This window comes from Temnothorax curvispinosus, unplaced genomic scaffold, assembly GCF_003070985.1.
Source record: "Temnothorax curvispinosus isolate PA1 unplaced genomic scaffold, ASM307098v1 QBEX01005604.1, whole genome shotgun sequence".
In the NCBI taxonomy this organism is placed as follows: Eukaryota; Metazoa; Arthropoda; class Insecta; order Hymenoptera; family Formicidae; genus Temnothorax; species Temnothorax curvispinosus.
The window spans coordinates 52,853-71,427 of NW_020215384.1; the positions used below are offsets into that span (position 1 = coordinate 52,853).

At 48.1% G+C, this 18,575-nt stretch overlaps 3 protein-coding genes across 7 annotated transcripts in view; 2 read left to right on the forward strand and 1 right to left on the reverse strand.

The window, feature by feature from the left end:
- Positions 1-2,137, reverse strand: part of LOC112454967 (calnexin-like) — a 6,486-nt gene extending 4,349 nt beyond the window's left edge. The window contains exons 1-4 of one of the 2 annotated variants that reach the window (XM_025016622.1): positions 1,899-2,137; positions 1,742-1,819; positions 1,423-1,612; positions 1,312-1,324 (exon numbers count right to left, since the gene is read on the reverse strand). In XM_025016622.1, coding sequence (XP_024872390.1) covers positions 1,312-1,324; positions 1,423-1,612; positions 1,742-1,817 — 279 coding nt within the window. In that variant the 5' untranslated portion in view covers positions 1,818-1,819; positions 1,899-2,137. Of the gene's footprint in view, positions 1-465; positions 1,223-1,311; positions 1,325-1,422; positions 1,613-1,741; positions 1,820-1,898 lie in introns of those variants that run through there. The other variant, XM_025016621.1, reaches the window with a different exon arrangement.
- An 895-nt stretch (positions 2,138-3,032) lies between these two features.
- On the forward strand, positions 3,033-4,769 carry LOC112454968 (glutamate--cysteine ligase regulatory subunit). Its single transcript, XM_025016623.1, has 6 exons — positions 3,033-3,300; positions 3,472-3,534; positions 3,617-3,734; positions 3,809-4,008; positions 4,096-4,210; positions 4,289-4,769. The coding sequence occupies exons 1-6, from the start codon at positions 3,211-3,213 to the stop codon at positions 4,438-4,440; spliced, it is 738 nt and encodes a 245-aa protein (XP_024872391.1). The 5' UTR covers positions 3,033-3,210; the 3' UTR covers positions 4,441-4,769.
- Positions 4,770-6,384: 1,615 nt separating this feature from the next.
- The window catches only part of LOC112454970 (putative transcription factor SOX-15), a 46,352-nt gene continuing 34,161 nt past the window's right edge, over positions 6,385-18,575 (forward strand). Inside the window, exons 1-4 of one of the 4 annotated variants that reach the window (XM_025016626.1) lie at positions 6,385-7,315; positions 7,507-7,952; positions 9,683-9,782; positions 16,732-16,909. In XM_025016626.1, coding sequence (XP_024872394.1) covers positions 9,776-9,782; positions 16,732-16,909 — 185 coding nt within the window. In that variant the 5' untranslated portion in view covers positions 6,385-7,315; positions 7,507-7,952; positions 9,683-9,775. Of the gene's footprint in view, positions 7,316-7,506; positions 7,953-8,918; positions 8,960-9,682; positions 9,783-16,731; positions 16,910-18,575 lie in introns of those variants that run through there. The other 3 variants (XM_025016627.1, XM_025016628.1, XM_025016631.1) reach the window with 3 other exon arrangements.

Here is an 18,575-nt window from a genome sequence, read left to right on the forward strand (position 1 = left end):
ACCTCGACCAATACCGATTAGCTTTAATCTCGGCTTAACTTACTTTTCATCCTTTTTTTTATTTTAAGCATTTGAAAAAGATAAAAAATAAATTAAAACGAGATTGGAGTTAATCGTTTTGGTAGAAATGAACATAATTCACTTAAGCGCGCCTGTGTGACTTGAAGCAGTTGAAGCACGTCGCGAAACGAATCCAACGACAAAGAAGACCAAAAGATTCACAAAATATAAAAAAAACACTTTGCCTAAGGCGATTACAATTACATTTATGAAATCGACGCACTTGAGAGGCGAAACGAGTCAGTCATGCGAAACTTAACCTCGAATTTGCAACGTATGTACACACACACCCCCGCGTGATCACAGCGTGACGCGCAATTTTACACGAATCCTTCGGTTAAATTAGCTCGTGTCACACGGCGATATTGAGAGTAAATCCCCTCCGGGAATGAACGGTTGTCTTACCGGTGGTACGAGAGGAAGTCAATTCACCGAATCCTCGGACGATCACAGCGTCAACGGCGAGGCCGGGGATCCGTGTTATTCAATTATTTAATAACGATAATTTAATCTGGCCACGTAGGGCAGCCCTGCGAGACTCGGTTCCGAGACTTCCAATTCCAAGGAGCGGCGCTTCCGGAAGTTGCCGGCGGAATCGCGTTAATTGGGGCAGTGGCCCTAATCGAGGGATTCTCGCACCGTTCGACCGACCCTCGCGCACACCCGACGACGGAACCGGACGCAACGACGACCGGCAGTGGAACGTGGCGTGGAACGGATATTCTCGTCAGCAACGCGCCAGCAGGCTCGAGTGATACGTCCGTCCTCGCATCGTTTCGCGCAACTGCACCTTCTACACTCTGCCGCGTCCGTTCCTTCTCTCGAATGTATATACATACTACACTCGTTTTCGTTTCACCTACACCGAGTACAGAGCCCGTTCAACGCCGACGCGAAGTTGGTCGAGCACAGAGTCGGACGTCTTCGTATTCGTACGTCGTAGGCATCAATCGTTTGACAGTTGCGTCGAAAACAATCGAGTGCTCCGGAGCATGACGCAGCGCATTTAACTGCTTGACATTTGTATAAAAAATAACAAATACAATGAGAATTCAAATTCGTCAAAGAAAAAGATATATTTCTTTTCAGAGATATTAAATCTTATAAATCCTTATAGTTTATATTTGTACCCCTCCCTCTTGCACGAAAATAATAAATTTAAAATTAAAAATGTGATATCTCTAGCACTTAATTAATTAACGTTCACTCAGTCTTCAAGGGCGGTGAGAAATATCTCGCAACTGTCCTCACGACCATGACGGCGCTGAAAATAATTATTCCGACGTTAATATACCGATATGCGACGCACGGATTTTAACACAAGTGGGTTTTAATAACACAAGCATCCGAAATACGAGATACCTCAGCATAGCGATTACTCCAGCTGGCATGATCTTCCCGCTGTTGTAAAATCGATATCCCATCAGGCCGCCGAGGGCCGTGCTGGTCCCCAGGAAAACCGCGACGTTGGTCGGATCCTGGGAGGTCTGATAAGCGCCGTAGCCCAGAACCGATCCGAACAGAAGCCCCGCGGCCAGCGAGGGGATGGAACCTGGAAAGTTTGAGAAGATCCGTTATTCGAAGCGCACGATGGAGAAGAGAAATCGCTCAACGTCGAGCGACGTCGGTCAGCGTCGTCAGCGAGCTGCGAGAATCAAAGACGTTCAACAATCGAACTCACTCGACTTCACGTAACCTAACACCCCGCCGCCGGCGACCGCGGCGGCGTACGCGAACGCGGCGATGTCAATCGGCATTTCTGCAACAGGAACAAACAAAAATATCGCCTCGAGTCTCCTCCGTGTGCCGTGTGACGTCTGTTTACGTAATATAATTACCGAGTGTGATATATACGCTCGAGTTGTGTATCAGTTTATTACCCTTTCCGTATCGTCGCGATTACATGCAATCACGCAAAAATTGCGCGGGGTGGCAAACTCCTGAGAAAAGCTTTTCCCTGCCTCCTCGTCCCGCCTGTCGATAATCAGTTCTACGAGACTCCAATTGCAATAAATAACATCTATATGATTAGTATATTATATAGGTTGGCGATAATTTGTTAATATACGGCGAGTAATCCCGAATCCGTGATAACACTGATAACGCGTGATTTGCTCGTTTTCAGTGCTGCCATCCGTTGATCGTCGACCAATCGCGGGCGCGGTTTTCAATTACGCGCACGTGTCAATGATAACGTCGATAACGAAATTACAGGTTCAAACGAATTGCATAACATTCGGGTTCGGTTGTTTTAAGGCTCTATAAATGTTCTATAAAAACTTTTTTAGAGCTCTAGTTGTTTCCTTCGCGAATGCTTTTTACATTGTTGTATGCGAATTTAAATAGATCTACGAGGCAACGAAAATCTGCTTGTTGTATGCAATTTCGCAAAAATAAACATGAGAGACATTCACGAAATACCTACAGTACGAGGAAAAAAAATAATTTTGGTTAAATACCGAGTATCTCACAATTTCAGTTCCGTCGAATTCAAACGAGGACAAAAGATTCTCCAGCGTCTGCGCGTCGCAACGCGAGCGGGCCGCATAAACAATTATTTTCAGGTTTTAAATCGCGGTGAATTTTTCGTGGAGCTATTAAGCAAGAAACACATCCTTCACCGGACTTTCTCGAGCCCGTAATTCAGCAACGATTCCTTATTTTCTGGGGCCAAGAATTTGATCGAAGAATGAATACATCGAGCTGGCGACAAGAATTACTCGCGCGAGATTCATATCCCTCGTTTCTTCTCGATCGGAGAATACCTGTTCGACGACTGTGCGACATTCATGGTCGAGAGAAATGCAGAAAATTTGGAAAACTCATTGCAATCGAGAGGGAGAGAGGGAAAAGATCGTGGAGGGGAGAGAGATTACAGACGCCTCGCGTGTTGCCGATAAAATATGTACGAATCATTCCAACACGTTCCAATCCTCAACTTGCTCTTGCTGGTGCTTGACTGCTTCCTACTTAGTTGCTAGAGAGTTGTTGTATTTTTCCCGCGGACGAACTGAAGAGTCACGATTGATAACATCACCTTGGCGTCGATATAAGCGTGTAAATGCCACGCGGTGTCCTCTGATAGGCCGCCGGATCTATCCGCAGAAGCTCCTGAGAACTTGAGAAGTTGATCGCTTGACATCACTCGACATGCTCTCGCACAGTTTGCTCGTTAACACTGGGAATATACTCTCCCTGAGCGAGGCGAGGCTAAAAGCCAGTCAAAATTCCACGGATGAGGTCAGTTGATAGCAGACAGCAGTTGCGTAACCCTACGCTCTTCGTAGCACCGCGTGGAGCGTACGCATCGTCGTCGCGCGACGTGTCAAGCTATTTACTGTTCTTGAGAGGCTGAGGTTATGTCGCGCACCCTTATCGAACGTGCGTCTCTCACTCGTCGATCTGTTTCAGTTGATCGAGACCCTGAAGATCGTTCTGAACGATGAAAGAAGCAAGGGGAACGACACGACAATTGTACGTATACCGGTTTTCGGGGCGATCCGGGAGTGGCTTCTCTGGAGCGGTTGATAAATTTATCTGTCGATTACAATTGCAGATCAATGGAAAGAGGGACACGAGTCTACAGGACGTGGATAGAAAAGACTTGAAGGTCACGGTAAAAGTATTTATCTCGTCACCTGATGTCGACTCGTTGAAGGAAGCGTTGGACCAAGGTGAGTCAGCCGCGTCGTGATTTATATATATTTCTCTCCCGTATTTCTCAATGCGTTTTACTTACATTTCACAGCACTCGAAGCGCTATGTACGGGCACCATAGAGTCCTTAGTGATAGCTTACAAAAGCGCCGAAGGTCCTGAAGATATATTGTCATCCCTGAAAAAGATATGGTCCGTGGTTGAAGAATATGTAAAAGCTGATAAATTGTCCAGCGTTGGATTGAGCGACATTAATACAAACACTTTCATCGAATTGTTCCAATGGGCTGACGTAAGAATAAGTTTACCACTCGAATCGACTCCTTTTCGATATATTCTCGTCCACGTTTCATTACGACGTTTTTGCTCCGCGTTACAGGTGAAACCAAACATTGTACAGATCAATCTAGCCACGTGCTGCGTGGTGCCCCCCGTCCTGCAGGAATTCACTAAAGAAAACGACATTCAACTGTTGACGCACAGCGATCCCAGTCGTGAGTATTTTTCGATCGAAACAATTGCAACTGCGAGCGTAAAACGTTCGTTCTATTTTCCGGCATCTTGTTTTATAGAAATTCTCCCTCAAGATGTGTTGGAGAAAATATTTGGCTCTACCGCCTATTTGCACTGGCTGATAAGATACCAAATTCACCTCAAATGCCGTGGAATTTTATCGTCGAAAGGATACTTACTGCGCATTAATAAGTCAAATGTTAAACCTTAACGTTATAGTAGCACCTCTAAAGATTATTTCTATTTGTTGCAATACGAATTAACGGAATTAATATGCAATATGTTTTATACTAAACATATTAACACGGAAAGCTTGATACTTAATTTTTGTGATCATGAGCATTTTGGATCCTTGTATATAATTATTATACATAAGCTTTTATAGTACAACATTGTGTTTTACTTATCTATTAGCTCTGAATTTTTGTATAAATTTTTATAGTATGACGTAGACATGCATTTTTCTCTTAATCGTTACATTAGGTGATTAACTATTGTAAGCTATTTGAGAAATAAATCATTGCATTTTCTTGAGAGAAATAGAAGTGTAACCAATGAATATTATTTTCAGGATCCCGGTATTTTATCCTAAATTAGAAGAAAATGCTTTTATACATGTCACGCCATTGCCTCGATATTTATCTCTCTCCACGTGCGGACCATGCGAGATAGTTTTATCGTCCTCGAGCGGCTCGCAGCCCTTGCTAGCGGTAGCCGATCGGGAGTCCGGCGAACGGTGGTGACACCGAAGGAGATCCTTCCTTTTGTGCACATATGCGTGTACGTGTATGCGTGTCCCCAACGTCGTCGTCGTCGTCGTCGTCGGTCGGCCCCGATATATGCGCTTCGTTTTTTCCCTTTGCCACTACCGCCTTGCGCTGCTTGCCTTCTCGGATCTTTCCCTTTTACCCGCTCGTTCTGCTATTCCGCTCCTCTCGTCCCGTGCCCCGCTCTCCGGGGGCCTCTTTTGCGTTAAGCCGCCACCGCGTGGCACACACATTGCGGGGACGACAACGAAGCGAAGGGACGGGACCTACGGAGGACCGCAAGGATAACGTAAACGCCGCCTCGCTCTCCTTCTCTCTCCCTTTCTCTCTTTCCGTCCCGTCGACGGTGCATGGATTTCAGCGAGTGAAATGCGAGGAGAGAGAAGAAAACCCTCTCGAATTTCAAAAGCAACAATAAAATCGACGTTAATGTCGAAATATCGTTTGCGATATTTGATGAACGACTATTTCTACTTTTTTTTTACAGTACGGAAGATGAGTACCGGATATACTCGAAAAGATGCACTCGTGAGACGAACGGTGACATCGCGGGTGTACAAAATGCGATTAAGTACGGGGGAGGGGCGCCGAAGGGCGAGTCTCGTGACTCGTGAGTGCCTATTTAGCGAGATCCGCCACTGCCTTCTTCGCTCCCTCTTTCGTCCTTGTCGCGCGAGCCCTTCGCCGACGCACGGCACACCGCGTTCGTCATCCCACCCTTTTCGCCCCCTCGTTCCGCACGCTCAACGGCGGCTCCTTCCTTCCGTCTTTTTCTCTCCTCTATCTCTCTCTTTCTCTCTTTCTCGGATACGCACGCACACGTAAGCGTGTATATATTCGCTCTCTTTCTCATCCTCACAGCCGCTGCTGCGTCGAGAAGCGGGGTATGCGAAGCCCGCGATACTATGTTATGCCTGCGGATCGCGGGTCTGACATACTTTGTATGTTAATGCCACATAATGTCGGTTTTGTTCCTCTTTTCAGCGTTTATTTGCTCGACTCTCCTCCGATCCGATCGCTTTTGTCGCGAACGGTGTGCGCGTACCCCCCGTGCCGCGTTTCCCCTGCCTCCCCCCCGATATCAGGAGGTCTGAGGTCTCGTCCGATCCCGGGAGAAGAGACTTTTAAGAGTGACGATGTCTCGAACGGCGAGATCCCCATTTGGAAGAAACTGCACGAAAAAGGAAACTACCATTTTGAAAAACGTATTTTTTTTCCTATTAAGCGCAGGTCGAACGTAGGCTTCGTCCCCCGAGATCCATCGTACCCTTTTCACTCAACGACGAGTTCCTGTCGAGTGTGGATACGCGATGCCACGTTGACGGATGACGCAACCGCGATCGTGTGGCGGGCAAAATGCGCCTCGGAGGAAAATGAGGGTGGGACACCGCGGGGACCAGGAGGGTATCGCCGAAGGAAGGGACGAGGAACGACGAGAGGAGAAAAGCGAGGTCGTTTGTCGCTGTTATCGGACCTGCCTATCCGTTTCGCCGTTAATACGCGAGGAAAGAGTCAGAAAGATATACGAACGAGAGAGAGTCGAGGAAATATCGAAAACAAATTATCAGCGGAACACACGTCGTGAAGCTACGTATCGATGGTAAATTAACGTTGGCACACAAGGCCCCGCGGCGCAAGGAATAAACAAGCGGTAATTAATGAAGCCGTTGAGAGGTGTCCGCGGGATATGATTAACGAGACGACGTGACGTAACATAAGTTACGTGTGGCATCGCGGAACGGCGGGTTAGAAGAGACGAGGAGAGGAAGAAAAAGAGAGAAAGGGATCGAACGCGAGGAGAGGATCGGCAGAGCGGCAACGGCAACGGCGACTCGGCAGTAGCAAGAGTAAACGCAAAAGAAAGCACCCTCGCTCGGCCCCGCGCGATGCAAAGACGGGATATAAATAAGCGGCTGTCGTTTGCGGAAGCAGAAAACGGGCAAAAGGACAGAAATAAAGAAGAAGTCGAGGAAGAAAGGGAGCTAGCGACGGAGAAAGGAATAAATAAGTCGGGACGAGGGAGGGAGGGAGGCGGACACGAAGGAAGGAAGGAGAAGGAAAGAGGAGAGTCGTCGGCAGCACCACGGCATCGGGCCCCGGCTCCCGGCTCTCAAGTCCCTTGTCGCTTTGCTCGACCAACGTCCCGATCTACTACTTTCGCGGTATACGATACGTCCCCTCGCATTGGAGAGCTTTTATTTCCGCCGTGTGCACCGCAGGGCCTGATGGCAGGTGTACCCGCGCGTCTCGTTATCCGAGGAGCCACTTCTTTCGTAGGGTTACGGATTTTAGAGGCGCGTTGAACTCGTCGAGAGCGAGGTAAACGCGCGGATAACAATTATCTAATTGGAGATAAACGGATAAATTTATCCCGATGCTCCAAATTAAATTGATACAATTTTTTTCGCGGCAGAATGTAGTTTACGAGTTAGGAGGGGGCACGAGAAGCCTCGCGGTTTCCGCTTAGTCTCAGACTGATTAATTATCTTCAATTTAATTGGACATTTCAGGGTGATTTTAGTCGGAAACGGATCCACTCCCAAGATCCACGGAATCCGAAGACGGAAAGAAAAAAAAACGTTGAAACTGCTAAGGACAGGACACCCTGTATAGGTGCATACGCGCATATACGTGCGGTGGCTGCGAGCAGGACCGTGCGGAACGGAGCCAGAGCCAGAGAGCAGAGCGGAATCGAGAAGGAGAAAACGGAACACAGAGCGGAGAAGCGCGAGCTGACTGCGGCAGGGGCGCAGCATGTTTATTGGCGCATCTCTCAGTCTTAAATCTTTATGTTGTCTCCGCGACGGGGTCCGGAGCGGCCGTCCCCCCCGGTCCCATCGGCGGGCCCCGCCGCGCCGCGCCGCGTCGGAGAAGGACGGAGAACTCGAGAAGGGCACCGGCTCTCCCCGGAAAGGGACGGGAGAAGGAGCGAAACTCGGGAGAACGAGAGAAAGAGGTATATTACAGATAGAGAGAAAGAGAGGCGTTCGCCGGGGTACACGGGGAGAGATATATCTTCCCAGGGAGAGTTGCGGTCGCGAAATCGAGTCAAGAGAGTCGGACAAACCGACGACCGTATAGGCGCGCATCCACCGCATTACGCACACAGAAGCCGCGATTTTAACGTGCCTCGAGAAACGGCCGCGTGTCGCCCGGTCGCGCCGAGCCGAGGGGGAAAATAGGTCCCCGGCCCCGGGCCCCGTCGTCGATGCTAACATAAGAGAACGTACGGAGATAGACGAGGAATGAGGAATTATTAACGGCCATGTTAGATCGCGAAGAGGCGCGGAAAATGCGAGGAGAAGGGTCCGACGTGAAGTCGCTCCGATAACTCATGTCGTTCGATTATCGTTATCTGGAGAATCGACGCGGTCGCGTTCATTTTTTTCGCATTTGGGAGTATTAGGTAAATTAGGTGCTTTCCATTTACATAAATACTCAGATAGGTTCTCACTTGTGACGTCGTTCTATCCTTTTTGGGAATTAATGAATAATAAAGACAGAATGACATCACAAGTGAGAATTTATCTGAGTTTTGATGTAAATGGAAAGCAACTAATATCTCAAGAGGTATTTAAGAGAACTTTCAACGTTGCCCAATAATTTCCGGACTCTATTTAAAGAAACGGAAAGAAAGAGAGAAGAGATTGTGCGCACGATTCTATTCTCGCGGTTTTTCCGAAAGGCACGTGTCTTGAACGCAGCCGCGCGACGATCGAGATGTCGCTGCGCCCTTTGATCACGTCCGTCCGTCAGTCAGTCCGTCAGTCGAACGATCGCGCTCGCGCCTTGCGCTCGTCTACCGAAAACGAGAAACGAGATCATCGGGATGCTCGAAACCGACGTCTCGTCGTTGACTTTTGCAAACGTGTGAGCAGCATACCCGACGTAACGTCGACGCGACGCGGCGACGGTAGGAGCCGTAGGAGGAACGCACGATCGACGGCGTTATCAGCAACGACGGTGAGTTTAATAGCCCTGCCTGCGCGTATCGTTTATCGCGACTGCGTCGCGTTTAGTTAATTGAACGGCGCTCGGCCGACGCAACTATCGTTCGCCGAGCGATCGCGGCTACGCGGAAAGCGTAGATCGATGCGGCAAATCGAGAAGGTTTCCTCTCGAGATCATGTTTGCCATGTTCTCTCGGATCGTCGCGTGGCCGCGCGGCAAATTCGTAATGGCGATACATTTGCGGTCATGAATTTAATTTGATTAATTTGCGAGAGGTGGCGCCACCGAACACGCGCGTGGGCGCCCGGAGTAGTCTCGGTTTGAGAAATTGGGCTCGGGATGGCGATACGAATGGTGTGTATGTATGTAACTTCGATGAACGGCTGCGTAATTCCTATCGCGTCCAGTTTCAAATGCATCGTCCAAAGTATTCGATCTGACAAAAAGATTCGCGAGATAAAACATAATTAATATAAAGAGGAGTTATATCGATTATTAATACTATCATTATTATTATTATTATACCACGGGAAGTAAGCCGAGAAGTGATTTCTACATTTATTTAATTAGGTAATTGCGAAAGAATCCAAATATTTTTATAATAATGCTTATTAAGAAAAAATTAAAATACTGCATTAAACTATGCTCCTGCAGCGTATAGCAATCTCGAATCTTTTAACAGTCTGCACCCTCGCAACGTATTCATCTTATCTTTAATCTCATTTTATTTTTCAGATTTGCTAATACTACCGGAAAGCCTCGGATAATTCTCGCGCCTCGGAAACGTGCGAAACAGTCAGTGAAACGACGCTGTATCGGGGACGACTCATGAGAGGTACCGTACCAGATACAATTTCATTCGCGAGAGGAGAGAGAGAAGGAGAGAGAAATGGGAGCTTAGCATTCCGCCGAAAGTTTTCCGCAGGAATTCTCGGGATATTCCCGAGATCCCGGCAGAGAGAGAGAGAGAGCTCGCGATGGCCGATCGGTCCCCGACGATCCCTAAGTGAAATATCATCGGCAATCATTCACGCGAGATGCTTATCGCGCGGCCAACGTGATCCCTGACCCCGCCGAACTCGGGAGCAGTTTTATATGCGGGCCCCCGCGGCGCGTGAATAAGCCGCGGCGTGGGTGCCGGCTGTGCTTGCACGTGGAGGAGTGTCGTTCGGTTCGGATCCTGCGAGGCAGGATCGCGCGACTGGAATGTAAAACGCGGCTTCTCTCTCTCTCTCTCTCTCTCTCTCTCTCTCTCTCTCTCTTTCTCTTTCGAACATCAGCGCGGCCTGCGAGGATCGACGCTTGGTATCGCGGAAAAGTATTCGCGGACGACGCGATGTTCCGCACGCAGGAGACGCAGAGGCGATAAATAAGAGCTTCGGCATTTCACGCGTTTTGCTCTCGCGCGAGCGATAGCGAGACACGACTTCCGATATTCGAGTATCTATCTTATCTACTGGCCGCGTCGCGTCGGTCGATGCATCGCGGAATGCGCACCGTTGGACAATATAAAAATAAATAAGAATATAAAAATACGCGCTCGCGTGCGAGCACTGCGAGCTGCGATAATCCGTGGTATGTCGGGGGACCTCCCGTGTTAACGTTTTAGCTCCCCGGCTGCGTTGTTGTTTCTCCACAATAGAGACTGACTGAATCGGGTCCGACGCGATGAGGAAAACACGGTGAAAAACCTCGTATTGTTCGTACTTAATTTCGATGTTTACGCGCTTTTTTCAAGCCACCCTGTCGCTCATGAATAGAAGTCGAATCAGCGGCGAGACGCGCGCGCGCGCGCACGCCTCGGTTTCGAAAGATGTTAATTAGGCTTTTACGGTACACGGCCAATTCCAATCTACATTGTGTGTACGAGGTGAATTCTCTCGCGGTAAGGAAATCGCGCAATACTTTTTAGGCCCCCCGGTACACGCGTTGCGAAAAAGTGAAATGTGTTGTACCATTGCGTTTCCATTGTTGTGTCACGGGGAGGCGTAAAACGGGGCAAGGTTGCATTCGCGATTGTTCGGAAAAAGTCCCACATGTAAGTTCAAGTCAGTCCCGAATCCTTCGTTATCGTACTCCCTTGTATTTTACACGGTTCGTCTATTATATTTTTATACGTGTACTAATCGATTAATTTTTGTCGATCAATTTTCAAAAAGAAAGCTGTACAATTCTATATAATATTAATTCAATTAGGCAATTAATTCAATACAAAATATATTTATAACGGATGAAGTAACGTGGAGTATAATAAAGCCCACGATGTTGATTCAGAACACTCGACGCGTTAAATCGGTAACGACGACTTTCTACGACGATCACAAAATATCCTGAAATTCGCAATAACATTGCGACAGCGTGAATGAAGACGTTGCGATGGTAAACGAGCGGACGATTACGAGAGAGCGAGAAAGAAAAGGAGAGGAGACGAGAGGACAGAGTACGGGTGCGGATTTCTCATTGTGAAAATCTCAGGGATGCCTGACCTCCGGTGACTGCCCGCTTTAATTACGTTTGTCATTTCGTCGACCGGTGTCTCATTATAAAGAAAGTTCGAGGCATAACTCAGCACTTGTTGCGAACTTAGGTGGCCTCTTTCTAGTAACGGCACTAACCAGCCCAACCAAACGACCACAGCAGCAACCAAGCAAGCAAGCAAGCAAGCAACCAACCAACCAACCCAACCGACCGACCGACTAGCCAGTCATGAGCCCCCTTTTACCTTACGTATAGCCCTCCGCGTGCCTCTCTTCGCATCGCCGCTCTAGATCTTCGGATAAGAGCGAACACCATTTTAGCGGTTCCTTACACACCAGACATCCGTTCCCTTCCTATACATATATACGGCGGCCCTCGGGAGAGCACGGTCGCATTTTTCTCCGCGCGAATGTGTCAAGCGACTCGCGGGAGGGAAGGGCGCGAAGGAAGGAGATGATAGGCGGAGGGGCCAGGGAAATGAAAGAACTGAGAATTCGGAAAACGGTAAAAGATTTAAAAAAAATAGACACCCGTCGGCCAAAACCTTCTCCGATCCCACGTACGGATGTCGAGATTCGTACGCGTGAGAGCGGACGAAGCGGAAAACGGGATAGCGTACCGTTTTGCGCGCGCGATAAGGGTTTCGTTGTTCCCCCCCGTTCGTTGTTCCTGCAGCAGGAGCGGCGTTACGTCGGCACGTTTGTTTGTCGTTCCGCTGGACCAGCGCTACCGTTTTCGATTAATCTCCCCTTATCTCAGCGACCGCATCTCGGCGGCTTGTAGAAATGCTGTTAAATACCGTCCCGTCGGGGGAGAATTTTAGTGGTTAAAGAATCGTGAGGCGTGTTATCGATAACGCTTAATCAGCAATGCATATCAATTTCCGTTTAAACCGATTGCCGCAAGCAATCTTGAAATCAATTGTCTGTTACGTCTGAGATAAAACGTCGCCCCGAGTTTTCGTCTCGGCATTTCAGAAGCGGATGTCGCTTATCTATGAGGACTTGGCGCGCTGTATCCCGTAACGTTACTTCGTCCGCGAGATACCTAATCGCGCATGCTTCATATTCAGGTTAATTTCGCATTTAATTGCAGATTTATCTGTTTACGAGACCTATCCGTTGTACAGTTAGCGAGGAGCGATAATCAATCTCACTCCGCGAACGGTGAGAAGATCCACTTCAGAGTAGTGAGAGATCCGTCATTTCATAAAATTACCCGCGCCGCAAAGTGGAGAAATCATATTTATAATTATGGCAGCGTAAGAAATAACTGACGCGCCGTAAAGCTGGCAACTATAATTATAGCGCAGGAAATTGTGCGTGCATTTATTATGAGGCATAACACACTCAAATATGATAAGTAAACAAATAATTATGCCACAGGTTCGGATAATCCACCAGTCGTCAAATCGCTCAGCGGATAATCGAGGTTTTTCATGTAGAGAGACATCACGTAGTATAAAATACCAATATATTTGTAATAAGGTCCTCGTATCGCAACATACATCAATTTCGGCATCGAGTCACGATGGCGCGGCGGCTTTTCGTCGCGGCGTTTTCCCGAGTGACTTGGAGTGACTCGCGTGCATGTAGCTCGATTGCGATTTGCGTATGAATCCCGTCAGCTCGGCATTCGATCGCACATAAAATCTAGCTTTGCATGCTGATAAGGGGCCCCGCGCGCACCTGTGTGTGCGTCACACCAGGGGCCGCCCAGGCGTATACGTACGCGCACGCATAAAAGAGACCCCGCCGCCGCTATATTACACCTCTCTCTCTCTCTCTCTCCCACCCCTCGTTTCCGACCCCTCCTCCGTCCCCCTCTCACGCTCTTTTTTTTCTCTCTCTCTCCGTCTTTCTCTCCTCTAAGCGTGTACGCGCGCACGCAGATCCCGCGTGTCGATGTGGGTACGGTTATTAGCCCAGAAAGCAAGGCCCCTGCTTCCGGTGTAGGCACTTCAGTTCGAGAGTTTCTTAACCCCTTCTTACACGACTCTTGCTCGGCCTGGCCTGGCCTAAGACTCTGCCCCGGCTTGGCCTGTTGTCGGTTGCGGGTGGTAGGTAGGTAGGTAGGTACCGTAGAGGTACGGCAGCTAGATTATACAGGGTGTTCCGCGACGTACGCGACGAGTTTCACTCGCGAACCATTCGCGCGGTCTGAGGAGCGCGATTCTCTCTCAACAAAAATCTATTCGATGATTCTCGGAGTTGCGCGGACGGTCGGACTGATCGAACATTTCCTTTCGCGAAACAAGTTTCGGCAAGACGTCAACAGATTCATTTTAGATATTACGGATGCTATTTTCACAGAGATACTTAATGTTGAAAAATTAAAAGATCGCGATAACCGTTCAATTGAATCTTCGCGGAAAAAATGCCGGTCTTAAGATTCGCAGAAGCCATAAATGAAATATACGTCTTTCAATGAGGTACATCGCGTGTGCAAACACCCTGTATAGGTAAGTACCGGCGTGCACATGCCGGGGTAGATTCACCAATGGCGAACCCGTCATTTTTCCCGCGACGAGTTGGACCCGACCTGTCTCACCAGGAGCGCGCCTCGTAGATTTCGAGGGACACCGAACGATGCGCACGATTCCGTGCACGCGATCTCTCGGCTATCGTACAGTAGCGAGCATTACATTAATTTATGGACTCGAAACGAAGGCTTTACAAGCTCGATCGAAAGCGAGATGCCAGACAGCGTAAAAAATAACGAGCGTTAATGATTAGTACTGTCGAACGAATTAGTACGGCAAAGTCATCTACAGATTCATCTATTCGGGATTAAATTTAAGCGTCGATCGGACAGTTCGATAATACAAAAAACAGAATTGAATAGGAATGAATTTCTGGTTGAAACTGGATTTTGCGGTACCTCGAGGACAACGCAATTCGCGAGCAGTCGAGAGGCGTTCGCGGTCTTTCGAAAGTGATGACCCCGCGAGCGGTAAAGGTGCGTGCATGCTGCTTCCTCCTCGGAAAGCATTTTATACGTATGGAACAACACTAATGCGATGGAGATTAGCTTACCTGGGTTCCCATGAACTATTTTTGAGCTTAATCGTTGCGCTGATCTGCTGTTATACGCCGTACATACACACGCGGCTGCGTTGTAACAGATAATTACTCCTCGTGGCGGAGGATAGACGTTCCTGGATCGCTAATGAGGCCCCTTTGGAATATTATCGATGCGTACGGTAGCGTGCTCCGTACGCATCGTCGTTCTTCCTCCCGCCGATGAATTTTCTGTTTTTTTTTCCAACTCCGTCGTCAGAAATAATCAAGAAATTTGTATCTTTTTAGGATGATGGATAAAATGTTACTTTTCCGTGAGTTCGGAGTCGTTCGAACACCTTTCGCGAGGAAAAAATCTTATTGCTTAATACTATTGTTCAATACCTGTCACTTAATTATCAGTTCATTATTCGGGAAATTTGACGACTGAAATATTCATGATCGAAGAGAATCGTTCCTCCCGTTCGCTTCCGTCGAGCCGTTCGTCACTCGCGAACGCGTATCGTCTGGGTCACAGGTGAGAGATTAAAGAGTCGTTCTCGACCTCTCCTCATTCTCTATTTCTCTCTCCAGTTGAGAGCTCACGTGGAAACGGGCTCGTATTTGCACGCAACCGTAATGGTCGTCATCGATTAAGGTGCGTTGATATAATTCGCGATTCTCGATTTGATCAAACGGCTCGAGTTATCGCTCTCAAGTGAATTTATATAAAAATCTTAACACGAATGGACAAAATTAATTATTTGCAACAGAATCAAGAAAAATGCACGCACACACAGTACATGATCGTGGTACGTGGGTATTTCTTCTTTTTTTTTTTCATAGCGTGGCTCAGATAATGGACTCGCTAAAATCGTATGGCAAAAAGCTGTTGCAACGTCGGAAGTGGCAATGCCCGGCAAGCGTACGGTTCTCAAAGGGTTAATTGGGCATAGTAACTCTTCAGGTGACCAAGCTCCATGGGAGTGTGACGGAAAGAACCCGGTTTCGTGAGCGGAATTAAACACAGCACCCACGTCTCTACTTATAACGCCTTACAGACGAGCGTCTTCTCTCATTCACCTTACGACAGCAAAGTATAGAATGACCTTGCGCATCGATGTTTCGTTACACCTTGCCGACAACAAATCTATCACCGCGTAATAGGCGTGTTTGCGCCTCTGTGTGTATGTACGCATCACACGCGTTCATCGTAGATTTATTATCACTGTTTTCCATCACTATTACTGTTAAAAATGTAAATAAAAAAGATTTTATTCAACTTTTCGATAAGTATCTCTACGAGAAAATGATTAATTGGGAGATGCGCGTTACGAGCTCTTTTGTTTATATCTGTTTAAGCGATTTATGCGGGATAACGCTTTACAGTCGTATATAGCGACTTATTTGTATAAGAATGCACTGTGTGCGTGTGTCCTCATATATATGGTCGTTTAAAACCGATGGCACCGATTGTACTCGGAACTCGAGCCTTCATTATACGCCGTCTCCAATCACGTGTGACAAATTATTCCCGCGTCACTTCCTTTAGTGCGCCGACGAGATTTCCACGGGGTACGACCTGGAAGACCGTCTGGCAGCCATGCCCAATTCTATATACGCATCGACATTTGAGACAGTAATGAAATGACAATTATAATTGATCGGTTCTGATTCATCGAAGCTCGAAGTCATAAATAAAAAAAAAGTGAAAACTCATTATGCAGCTGATTTTTTAACTGGAATTACACTTAATTTCGCACGCCTAATTTCGGAATGTTTAAAAGTTAACGTCTTCCCGCGAAGTTTTCGCTACACAGAAGTGTTCTCCAATTTCTCACGGTGTCGGAGGACTGACGGTACGTTCCGTAGTAAGTTTAACGGGTATCCCTGATAGCGCGTGTTCCGTCGAATTTTCGATGTATATCGTATATATCGCGACACGATTCAATGCGTTTCACGGTTCGATGAAACGTCGAACGACGTCGCGCAAATGTTCTCGCCACGCAGCGCGGCGGTGTCAGATCGGAATATAGGATATATATAGAGAGAGGAAAAAAGGAAAGAAAAAAAAAAGGTATCATCCTTGCGTGTCGGAGCCGCGTAGCAGAGCCGCGGCTGAGGTCGAGGAGCAGCGCGGCGCGGCCGAGGCACACACGAGGCGGCGTGCATAAGTCAGCACTCAGGATATTTCGTCATTTCCTGCTTCTCACGCGATACAATCTAAATTAACTATGTTCGCTTGGCTAGGCCTCCTCCCTCGCACGGAGAGGCTCGCATCTCTCAAGAAAATTTCTTATTTCCTAGCGAGGAGAGCCCGCCACCGCGCTGCCGTCGTCGCTACCGCCACCGCCACCGCCACCGTCGCCGTCGCCGTGCAGGGAACGCGAGGGGACGTCGAGCGGCGTCGAGAGGACGAAGACGAGAAGGATGAAGAGCCGCGCCGCACCGGGGCTTTCACAACGTTCCCGTTTTGCACCGCCAAGTAAGTTGTCGGTCGCATTCTCCGCGGCTCGTACTAGGAAAATCGGCCTTTAATGTCCTCGCGACCGGAAGAAAGAATACGCGTCGGCCCGTTGCATCGGAAAAACGAGATGCTCGCGGAAAGAGTCGCGGAATCTCCAAGTTTTGAGAGGGGAAGCGCCGTAACGAGGCATGTAAATATATGAAACCGATTTCTATACAACAAAGAATATAAGTATCAAAAGATCTTCAATATCGCGGCGAGATATTAAAAAAAAAAACGTTTCTCTCGTCGCGCAGCACGAGGAAAAAAAGATCCACGGAAAGAAAAGTCGAAGCGGGCTTACGTTCACACACACGGACCGGTTGCCAACTCGACTGTGACTTTTGCGAATTCCACGGGATTCTAATTTGTGCCTATCCTCGGGGAGAGGCCGTTTTACGGCTCGAACGACGCAGTCGCGGAGGAAGTAGGGCGTAAAGTGCCTTGAACTTTGAACCGCGTGGCTCTTTTTTTTTTAAACGTCGCGAACGAGGAACTCCACGGGAAACGCCAGGTAGCCTGTCGGGGCCGCATAATTTAACGTTCTAGGCGTTATTAACAATATTAATCGTGAAATAGTGAAACTTGACAGGAACAATATATTTCTGTTTACTTCACTTCTGCTCGCGACGCGCGACGTCGCGTCGTAGCCGAGACTTTCTCACGATGTGATTAATCAAGCGAGATGTCATCGAGACCTCGCGATCCCGCCTATATTTATCTCCGGAAATCAAGATTGAGTTTTCTTCCGAGTTTTCCCGATTTTCCGGAAGAAACCGGAAATCCTTTGTTAAACCGAAGTTCTTTCACCACCGATGGCTTCAACTGATCGCGCAATTCGAGATCACGGGATTAAGAACGGCGAGAGCTCTCGCGGCGCGGCGGGTCCACGTGGCTTCTTCGATTCGGTGAACGTCTGACCAGTGATGGACCGCATCACTTGCCGGGTGGGCCTCTTGATACTTCCGCCTCGCATTCCCGGTATATCGCGATTAGACTTAATACGCGTTAAACACCATATGGGAAAGACTCTGGGAATCGGCGATTAAGAACCAACGACACGCGCGATGATCACGATCGGACGGGCATTTGCAATTTTGTAATTATACGATCGCACGATTAAATCGCGTTTTTCCTTGGAATCCGAGACACGGGCGTGCTGGCGAACATCAAAGAACGCGAACGGGCGAAAAGAAAGGAGTAGATGATATCGGCCACGAGTGTGTTAACTGCGGAAATGTTATGGCGTGGCGGAGAACACCACGCGGGTGGAGAAGGCGTAACTGACCATGGTGCAAATGCACGCGTTCGTAGAAAAACGGGGATTACCGGTGTTTTGCATGGAACGGTCGCGCGACGACGCTCCTTTTCCGTCTGAACGCTTAGCCCGCTTTCGCTCACGTTATTTAAGGCGGCGACTAACAAACACGGACATTATTAGCGTCGCGCGTAATCGTATTAACTCTAATTCTCACTTTTAAGCGAATTTGTCTCTGAATATTCGATATTAGTCTTATTAAACAAAGTTAAATACCCAGCGGGTCGTTTAACGTCGCGATTCTCATAAGTTCGCGAAGCGGGTCTCATGGAGTCCGATCGTAGCGCGGTGTCGCATGTACAATTGTACACGCGTGCACGCGCACGC